Source organism: Fundulus heteroclitus, chromosome 5 (genome assembly GCF_011125445.2).
Source record: "Fundulus heteroclitus isolate FHET01 chromosome 5, MU-UCD_Fhet_4.1, whole genome shotgun sequence".
NCBI lineage: Eukaryota > Metazoa > Chordata > Actinopteri > Cyprinodontiformes > Fundulidae > Fundulus > Fundulus heteroclitus.
This window is the reverse complement of record NC_046365.1, coordinates 32290306-32301126: the sequence shown is the minus strand read 5'-3', so window position 1 is coordinate 32301126 and position 10821 is coordinate 32290306. Positions and strand designations below refer to the sequence as shown.

The 10821-nt window shown below is 40.1% G+C and overlaps 1 protein-coding gene across 1 annotated transcript in view; it reads right to left on the bottom strand.

Annotated features, from left to right (window-relative positions):
• Nucleotides 1–609: 609 nt before the first annotated feature.
• The window catches only part of LOC105924474 (microfibril-associated glycoprotein 4), a 48859-nt gene continuing 38647 nt past the window's right edge, over nt 610–10821 (bottom strand). The window contains exons 4-9 of the mRNA XM_036137430.1: nt 9229–9396; nt 6662–6705; nt 5096–5293; nt 2933–3029; nt 2634–2801; nt 610–1299 (exon numbers count right to left, since the gene is read on the bottom strand). Coding sequence (XP_035993323.1) covers nt 1028–1299; nt 2634–2801; nt 2933–3029; nt 5096–5293; nt 6662–6705; nt 9229–9396 — 947 coding nt within the window. The 3' untranslated portion in view covers nt 610–1027. The remainder of the gene's footprint in view (nt 1300–2633; nt 2802–2932; nt 3030–5095; nt 5294–6661; nt 6706–9228; nt 9397–10821) is intronic.

Below are 10821 nucleotides of genomic sequence, written 5' to 3'. Positions count from 1 at the left end.
ACGCCCTGATGAAGCCAATAGGACCACGTCATCCGCAAATAGCAGAGACGCAATCCTAAGGCCACCAAAACGGATCCCCTCAGCACCTTGGCTGCGCCTAGAAATTCTGTCCATAAAAGTTATGAACAGAATTGGTGACAAAGGGCAACCTTGGCGGAGTCCAACTCTCACCGGAAACGAGTCCGACTTACTCCGGACTGGTTAGATCTCCGAGAGATCCAACCATGACTCACATTTCAGTAATAATGTTAGTCTGTTTTCATGTTTTTGTGTCTTGTGTTTAATCATTAATGATTTGACCTGGATTTAATCATTTTTTTATGATTCCATTGAGGAGGGGCTCCTTTTCATTCTGCTTGTAATCTTTAGTTGACGTGTAAATATTAGCAGTGATTCCAAAATCTTAATCCTGAGGAACACACCCAGATCTCCTTTCCTCTTCAATATTTGATAAAAATCACTCAATGGGAAGGATAAGAATTTAACCGTGACCTCAACAACACTACAGCATGTTGCTTCAAATAATCTGCTCTTTCAATGTGATTAGATGACAAGATAAACATGTTTCAAAAATAAATAATATCAGACTCAGATTACGAAGTTTGGGTGGGTCATTGGGAACATTTTATTAATCATATTTATCATTGCCAGCTAAGCAGGTTTAGATAATGGATTGATGAATGCATGACTGAAATGAATGAATGACATTATTCTACATTATCACAGCAATTGCTTCTTTTTATTCTTATTATTCTATGTCAAAATAATCCAACACAATCAAAGTGTTGTGTTGGAAATCAAACAACATAAAAGATGCTGAATAAGCAGCACACTTAACTGCATGACACAAACACAAAGAGGCAGTTGCATTCAGTTGCTTTCTCATTTTTAGAATGGTTTTACGAAACAGCAGCAAAATCTATTTGAACAACTTTTATCTTACGGTGTTTACAAAATCACATCAAAACTCCTGTGATTTAAGTGATGCTGTGCAATCATGTTGCATGAATCTTTAATGCTTATCCAGCTACTCCGTACATGAACATTTGGCCACTGAACGGATCTTCATGGCAATATTTTTAAGTGAGTAGTTATAGCCCTTCCAAGCATGCCAAATAATATAAACGTGTTTAAAGCCGATGGCACCATGATGCGCATACATCCCCGTGGGATTGACATATATGCAGTGGGTGTACCAGAATCCACCCAGATAGTGCTGAGCACAGTTTTTGTCCCAGATATCCTGGTCTTTGTCAAAGGTGGTGAACTTCATAGAGTTGTGGCGGGACAGACTGTCCCCTAGAAAAAGACAGCAGAAAAAAACATTAAAAGGCGGTTGAAAAGTCAGGCGTTGATGGCAGTGAATTAAATAATTGTTCATATTCTTTGCTGGCGTTTTATTTTATTGAAAGCTGCAAATTATAACAAAAACAAAGATTTGTAAGTGGATTTAACAGCAAACAGGGTTAAATCAGAGGCAACCGGACTTTCTTTCAGTTCTTTCTGAAAATGTTTTGACATCAATCCAGGAGTCATTGTCAGTTCTGGTGACTCGCAGTTGAGCAACCTGTAGTTGTAGCGCTGCTGAACCAGTTTTTGTCTGAGAGTGTTATTAGGTTTGAAATTTGCTGGTATTTTGTGTTTGGAGAAAATTCTCTTGAGTTTCTTTGAAACCCCTGACGCTCTCAGACAAAAACTGGTTCATCCGGGTGGGTCCATTGATTTGCATCTGACTGAGAAAGTGCTTAGGAGGATGGGCCCCCATGTCCTTTAAAAACAGCAGCGCTCCAACTACAGGTTGCTCAAGTGCGAGCCGCCAGAATTGATAAAGAATCCTGGATAGGTGTCGAAAGCCGATGACAGAAAGAACTGAACGGAGATCCGGTTGCTTCTCATTTAAGCCTGTTTGCTGCTGTGATGAACCGGAAAACAAGTGCATTTATTTTCTTATTAATTCTCACATAACTAAAAAAATATTCTATTTGACAAGCAAAAGTCTTAAATGATCTGAGATCCCAATGCAAAACTCCGAAATCAAAAAAATATTGATAAATGTTTCATTGTACCAGTGTTCCATTTCTGCATCGTTAACAGGTTTTAATTCCTCCTCATGTTCATGCAAATCAGCAATTACCAGTGGCCTGTAAAGTGCATGTAATTCTGGCCTCTGCACTGGATAGCTGTGCTGGATGGCTTTATCTATGAACTTAAATGTATGATTGAATCTTGTTTTTGTCTGCCTGTTTTGTATATATTGAACCACTGATCAGTTTTTACCTTAGGTTGCATAGTTTAGGTAGTTTATTTGTTATGTTAGCCTAAACTCTCCCAGGCTTCCTGCTTTTAAATGTAGGCTTGAATGCTAGTTGTCCTCCCCATCCTCTACAGTTATGTAAGCCCATTTCTTCCCCTAGACAAGCCATGGCACCTAAATATATTGAAAACCAGACCTTATGGTGCAAAACAGATTAAGTAGCATTTTTAAGAGGTTTCTGCCTCACTGCAAAATCACGACTGGTTATAAATGAGACGTTAAACAATAAAAGAAAAGCTGATAATGCCAAAGTTCCATTCTTTTTTTTATCTCAGAGATTCACCTTCCTACAAATTAAGACCCACACAGTGACAGTCACCTGCTGTTCCTCCTGTGAAGCTGCCCAGGTGAAGCTGATAGCCAGCGCTCTCAGGGCCGATGGAGAAGGAGGAATACTGAGCAGAAGCCTGAGCTCCCTCCCAGTCCTCCATGTCGACACGAAGCTCATTCTCCTTCCTCATTGTCAACAGCAACACATTTTCCAGGCCTTAAAAGAAGAACTTATTAATCAACCGATTGGTTTCAGTATGCTGGATGACAGTTACAAATACAATTTATCTTCAAATAAAAAAATCAAGTATAACCACAGTGTTAGTAATGTAGCTTTCCTCTTCTTACCCAGCCAGTATTCTCCAGCTACATTCCCAAAGCCGGCCTTATAGTGTTTCCAGGGCCTAAAGAAGCTTTCAGTCCCATCAATCCTCCTGAGAAACACCTAAAAACACAAGTGCAAAGCTTTCTAAGACACCAATCTGTGCTCTCATTAAACAATATTTCTGATTACTATAAAATTGGGTCAATATTAGTAAGGCTTCAGCCAGTTTCTTGGTAGATAATAATGATATGGATACATCTTCATTTCGGCATAGATAGAAGGACATTTTACGGTTAAGCACTAACTTTACCATTATGTCTAAAGCTAACAAAAGTGTTAAAAAACACTCCTATTGTCATATTCATGGAGATTTGGTCGTGCTGATATGATGCACCTTTCTTGCTTGAACAATTTAGATCATCATCCATCATGCAAAAACGATGAATACATTATAGATGGAGCAGATTCAGCTTAATTCCTTCTGTGGCATGGTAACCTGCTGATGCTTTAGGATATATATATATATATATTAGGGCTGGGCATCGATTAAAATATTTAATCGCGATTAATCGCCCTGATTAATCGCGATTAATCGCGATTAATCGCATTGTATTTACAAACTCCAAGAATGAATTCAAAAGTAGTGTAAAGAGCACTTTTATTTTAATGTTCTGCTGCCATATGAACAAAAGTGTTGTAACATTTGTAGCACTTATTTTATACTGGATATTTTCAACCCATCTATTGAATTTAGTGCACTGGTTGATCTTTTCTTCATAAGAGAACAGCAGCACTGCAGCCAAAATATGGCCTTTTTTGACCTGCTGTATATTAGCCAGTCCCTAAGCTTGATGTATCATGAAACTGTTGACCTTTTGGGTTTTGTGGTTTTTATTTTATTATTACAATTAAATAATAATAATAATAATAATAATAATAATAATAATAATAATGTTATGTTCAGTGTTTTTTCACTAATCCACCTCTTATATATTTCAATCCTTATGTAATTTTGTCTGTGTTGTGTGCACCTGCCTGTTGCTTTAATCTTAAATTTCCCCGTCGTGGGATAAAAAAAGGATTAGCTAATGTTATCTTATCTTAAATAACACTTTTTAATATATGTACTGGGTTCTTTCAAGGTCTTAATTACATGTTATGTGTGGGCTCCAGTAACATCCATCCATCCATCCATCCATCCATCCATCCATCCATCCATCCATCCACTGATCTACCTGGATGTTCCCTGGAGGACTGAAACGCCTCAGTCAGTGACGTCTGTCGGGGTAATGACAGAAGTTTCGTCTCCTCACTCCGTTTCTGGGGCTCGACGTTTTCATGTTTTTTCACGTGCTTAGATAAATTTGTTGTGTTTCCACTGAAATGAACCGGCTTTTTACAAAACATACACCTTGATTTCATTTTCGGTATTAAAATAAAGCCAAACGGTGCTACTTCCTCTGTTCATGTTTTTTCGCTGCGGTCTCTCTCAGCTGTTTCTTTGCTAAGTTTGTCAGATGGCGCTGAAGTTTGTGCGAGAGCTGAGCGGGCGGGCCAGGCTGAGCCTGCGTGCTGATTGGCTGGCGCCGCTGAGCCATGTACGAGAGGGGAGGGGAAGCGGGAGAGTGCTGCTGTGACAGCGCGCTGCAGTCAGCGCGCCTGCTGACTATATATATATATATATATATATATATATATATATATATATATATATATAGATATATAGATAGATAGATAGATAGATAGATAGATAGATAGATAGATAGATAGATAGATAGATAGATAGATAGATAGATAGATAGATAGATAAACTAGGTTGAGTGACCTGAATAACAAACAGTTCTGCAACAGATGGGCTGTCCCTCAGAGCATCCAGACGCACTTGATTGGTGGAGAGTTTTTAAATGTTACCTACGTCTCTCCATCGTACCTAAACTGTATAATACCACAAGAAACAACAACATACTGAGCTATAAAGTGCATTACAAAAATATTCACACCCCTTTAATATTTTTGACATGGTTCATCCATACTTCACTCCAATTTCTTTGTATTGTATGTGATGGTCTGCTACATTCAATGATTTGTTGTCATAACGTCACAAAAACCTGAAAAAGTTTTACAATGGGAAGACTTTTCCAAATGTTTATAATGTGTAAATGGGCAACTTCGGCTGTTGTACTCACAGTCCATCTCCCCCCATCAGTTTCCATATCGCAGTAGACATGCAGTGGTGTGGTTGGGCCTCCTGGGTAGATGGTGTACACCCCACTAGAGCTCTTGTTGTCGTGTTTATAAATGTCATCACAGTCGATTGGCAGGTAAACCTGAGACTTTGACTGGAGCGACACTGCAAGAAGCAGCTGAGCTAGAAGTAAAAAAACCTGGAGAATAGCAAGATTTTAGATTACATTTATGAACCTGCCAAATTTTTGTTGCTCATTCCAAAAACTTCTCCTATTATAAGCTTTTTACATTGCTTCTAGGTATTTAACAAAAATGGGCGCAGCCTAAAGTAAAAGGTGAAAAGAACAAACAAACTTTGCACTTAGATCAGCAGGTGCATTGAGTTATTACAACACCTGGGGTTTCCCTGGAGGATAAGCTGTGAGCAAAAGAAAGAAATCTCTGGTGCCCACAGATCAGACAGGCTCTCTATAATTAAATTCTCTGATCCTAAACTCTAAAATATCTTTTAAACGGGTCCCCAATTAATTTTCTCAGGCTGTGTGTTTACAGAGGATTTCTGGTCTGCAAGTGAGTGACATAAATTCACTGGAGTTCCTGTTAATGAGTAACAAACAGCAACTGGTGAGACCTTAAAACCAAACATCTGATAACATCATTTGATAATGAAATAGGACAGTGTGGTACAATATTTTGTTACCAAAACTATAATAAAATTATTATCTTGGACAGTTGATAGGAAAAAAGCTCAAAATTCACAGCCATTAAAGAAATGTTTATTAAATATCCATCTAAAAAAGCACCATTGTTGGGGTCTAGGGTTTTTCACCCTCTGTTTTTGGCTGCTGCTTGCTTTGGTCTTCACAAGTGGCCTCTGAGAGCAGGGTGGCTGAGGCCTGACAGGTGCAGCTCATTACCTCATCAGGCAGGAGGCTTAAAAGGAGCTTGCTGGCAGCACTTTGACGCCGGAGTGATAATCTTATGTGGTTGCATCTGTGTTCGGGATCATGTCTCCAGAAGCGCACCGATTCTCTCTCGACCAGAATCAAACCAACAGAAGACACTCCCTGCTGCGTTTCCCGCCCGCAGCCTCCTGGCCTCGTCCTCCTCTGAGTTCCACGCCCTGATCGAGCCCTGCTTACCCTACAACTGTTCCACCTCTGGAGACTAGCTCCTCATCGTTCACCATTGTCACTCACTCCTCAGACTCCACTTATTCCTCCCTGGCAACTCCACTCATTCCCATCAGTAAGCAAACCTTCTCATTTGAAATTCCCTTCATCCATTCCACCTTTAACTGCTTTGTCATCCTTTGCTGCATCCAGACCCCAGCCCAGGACCTCCAACCACCAATAAAGATCTTAAACATTTCTCCTGAGTGTGCTGTGCATATGGGCCAAAAGCTTAACCAAAACCATGACAGCTATAGTCTCTATACAGTATTGATTTAGCATTAATAGGACAGAATAATACAAATGACAGAAAATTGTTTATTTTTAGGTGAGTGGAGTGAATTTAACGTTCTAAATACCATCTATGAACCGACTGTAAACACAGAGTCTTACCTGGATCGTCATTCTGGAGTGGATAGGTGAGCTTTCCAGTCTGTCTGTTGAAATGAACAGTAGAGGGGAACAGGACAGTTTTAAAGAAGTAATGGGTGGGTCTGTGGAGGAATGAAGCATTGGGAATTTCCAGAGTCATAAAGTTAATAAGCCTATATGTGCTGATAGGCATACTGTTGCTGAGTTTTATTTCACTTGGCTCATGCACATAAAATTGGATGTTTTTAAGGTGGATGTTTCTACATAAAAATTGTTTGAAAAGTATGGAGAGAAAATAGACTCAATATATCTTTGTGTGTGAAATATTTGAATACAAATTAAGTATTACGTACACAGAGATTTCTTGACTATTTGCTCTCCATAGAAAGGTTGGCTATGCAGTCCTGTTGTCACAGAGACAGGAGTGGCAACAGATCAGAGATAATAGCAACCTGACAGGTGGAACCAATCAGGCTGCGCAGGGAAGGGAGAGAGGAAGGGAGGCTCAGCATGCAGCCTACAAGCTGCATCCGGACAGTTGCTATACAGTATTTACATCTCTATCAATTCCTATAAAGGAATTCTTCAGTGCATGGAGATTAAAGGTATACGATCACCACACCTATGAGCAGATGCCCTTGCTCAATGCAATGACTGCTGCTGCCCATGATATAGATGCAGAGGCATTTCAAAGATGGATCAGGCATGAAAGAAGACTTTTCCTTAGGTGCATCACAAGGGAAAATATTGAGTGTGATGAAGATGAGGCCATGTGGCCTATTCGACAAGAGAGAAGACACAAGAAGAGACAGACAGCTCTAGCGTTTTCTGTTGGTATATTTCATTTGTAGCCACAATCTGAAAAAAAAGAATGATTAATCAATAAAATTTGGATCACAGCATATCTGATTCTGGATCCATTTTTTGCAAGAGGGCAAATTTGACTACAAATGACACTCACATGTAAGCTGCGTACAGTCATTGGCTACAATGAACCAGCAATGGCACACTGAGTGTGGTATTTTGTATTTTGTTGCCCCTTGTGTAATAAGTGATTGGAAGGGCTCAAATATTTGTGTGCAGGTTGTGTTGTTTGAGGGCAAATTTTGCTTTTGGTTGATATTTTAAATATTTTGGCAGAGTTGGAGCCTTTTGCAAACAAAATGTGTCATTTTGACCATTGGTGCCACTGTTTAGGCCTCTGCGTTTACTGTTTTGAAAAATGTGGGATTTGAGTTGACTGCTGCGTCAAAGCAATCTATAAAAACTGTAACTATGACTGGCTCCACCTGTTCTCACCCTTTTATATACTCACCTCAGTCTGTTCCTGGTTGCCGGCTCGTCTTCAGTCATCCGAATTTGACGCCTGTCTGGTTCCTGTCCGTCTCCAGATCCTGCCCTGTCTGCTCCGGCCGGTTCCTGTCAGCCAGTTTCTGCACCCTTCAACTCCGTCTGGTAAACTGACTCTGGCTTTCATCATCCACTACCCACTGTTGCAACAAACTCTCGAAACTAGCTCTGTGTGTGCGTGCTGTGTCTGGGTTCATCCAAGACAAATCAGGTATAGGAAGGTATTATGAAACCCATGAGAATGGCAACATTCACTGTTCAAATAACATAACACCCAAACACCTGAACTGCAGGATCTAAGGGCCGACTTTCGTACTCTCCAGAAATTGAACCGGCAAAGACTACAGGGGAGAGATCCAACCATGACTCACATTTCAGTAATAATGTTAGTCAGTTTTCATGTTTTGTGTGTCTCGTGTTCAATCATTAATGATTTGATCTGGATTTGGTCATTTTTTTATGATTCCATTGAGGAGGGGCTCCTTTTGATTCTGCTTGTAATCTTTAGTTGATGTGTAAATATTAGCAGCAATTCCAAAATCTTAATCCTGAGGAACACACTCCTTTCCTCTTAAATATTTGATAAAAATCACTCAATGGGAAGGAGAAGAATTTAACCGTGAGCTCAACAACACTACAGCATGTTGCTTTAAATAATCTGCTCTTTCAATGTGATTAGATGACAAGATAAACATGTTTCAAAAATAAATAATATCCAACTCAGATTACGAAGTTTGGGTGGGTCATTGGGAACATTTTAATTATCATATTTATCAGTGCCAGCTAAGTTTGTTTAGATAATCGATTGATGAATGCATGACTTACATTATTCTATATTATCACAGCAATCACTTCTTTTTATTCTTTTGTTCTATATCAAACAATCCAACACAATAAAAGTGTTTTGTTGGGAATCAAACAACATAAAAGATGCTGAATAAGCAGCACACTTACCTGCATAACATAACCACAAAGAGGCAGTTGCATTCAGTTGCGTTCTTATTTTTAGAATGGTTGTATGAAACAGCAGCAAAAATCTATTTGAACAACTTTAATCTTACAGTGTTTACAAAATCACGTCAAAACTCCTGTGATTTCAGTGATGCTGTGCAATCATGTTGTATGAATCATTAATACTTATCCAGCTACACCGTAGCTGCTAATGCCAAAGTCCCATTCTTTTTTTTATCTCAGAGATTCACCTTCCTACAAATTAAGACCCACACAGTGACAGTCACCTGCTGTTCCTCCTGTGAACCTGCCCAGGTGAAGCTGATAGCCAGCGCTCTCAGGGCCGATGGAGAAGGAGGAATACTGAGCAGAAGCCTGAGCTCCCTCCCAGTCCTCCATGTCGACACGAAGCTCATTCTCCTTCCTCATTGTCAACAGCAACACATTTTCCAGGCCTTAAAAGAAGAACGTATTAATCAACCGATTGATTTCAGTATGCTGGATGACAGTTACAAATACAATTTATCATCAAATAAAAAAGCAAGTATTGCCACAGTGTTGGTAATGTAGCTTTCCTCTTCTTACCCAGCCAGTATTCTCAGGCTACATTCCCAAAGCCGGCCTTATAGTGTTTCCAGGGCCTAAAGAAGCTTTCAGTCCCATCAATCCTCCTGTGAAACACCTAAAAACACAAGTGCAAAGCTTTCTAAGACGCCAAACTGTGCTCTCATCAAACAATATTTCTGATTATTATTAAATCGGGTCAAAATTAGTAAGGCTTTAGCCAGTTTCTTGGTAGACAAGTGAGTGACATAAATTCACTGGAGTTCCTGTTAATGAGTAACAAACAGCAACTGGTGAGACCTTAAAACCAAACATCTGATAACATCATTTGATAATGAAATAGGACAGTCTGGTACAATATTTTGTTACCAAAACTATAATAAAATTATTATCTTGGACAGTTTATAGGACAATTGTTGGGGTCGGGGGGTTTTCACCCTCTGTTTTTGGCTGCTACTTCCTTTGGTCTCCACAGGTGGCCTCTGAGAGCAGGGTGGCTGAGGCCTGACAGGTGCAGCTCATTACCTCATCAGGCAGGAGGCTTAAAAGGAGCTTGCTGCCAGCACTTCAACGCCAGAGTGATAATCTTATGTGGTTGCATCTGTGTTCTGTGTCCAGAAGCTCCCCGGTTCTCTCTTGACCAGAATCAAACCAACAGAAGACACTCCCTGCTGTGTTTCCTGCCGGCAGCCTCCTTGCCTCGTCCTCCTCTGAGTTCCACGCCCTGACCGAACCCTGCTTACCCTACAACTGTTCCACCTCTGGAGACTAGCTTCTCATCGTTCACCATTGTCACTCCTCAGACTCCACTCATCCCCATCAGTAAGCACACCTTCTCATTTGAAATTCCCTTCATCCATTCCACCTTCAACTGCCTTGTCATCCTCTGCTGCATAGCTGAAGAACCAGACCCCAGCCCAGGACCTTCAACCACCAGTTCTTGCTGTTTTAAAATAAACATATTAAACATTTTCCTCTCTCCTGAGTGTGTTCTGCATTATGGCCAAAAGCCTACCCAATGACAGCCATAGTCTCTATACAGTATTGATTTAGCATCAGTAGGACAGAATGATAAAAATGACAGACAATGGCTTATTTTTAGGTTAGTGGAGTGAATTGAACATTCTAAATACCATCTGTGAACCGACTATAAAGATGGAGTCTTACCTGGATCATCATCCTGAAGTGGATAGGTGAGCTTTCCAGTCTGTCTGTTGAAATGGACAGTAGAGGGGAACAGGACAGTTTTATAGAAGTAATGGGTGGGTCTGTGGAGGTATGCAACATCAAGAATTTCCATAGAGTCATAAAGTTAA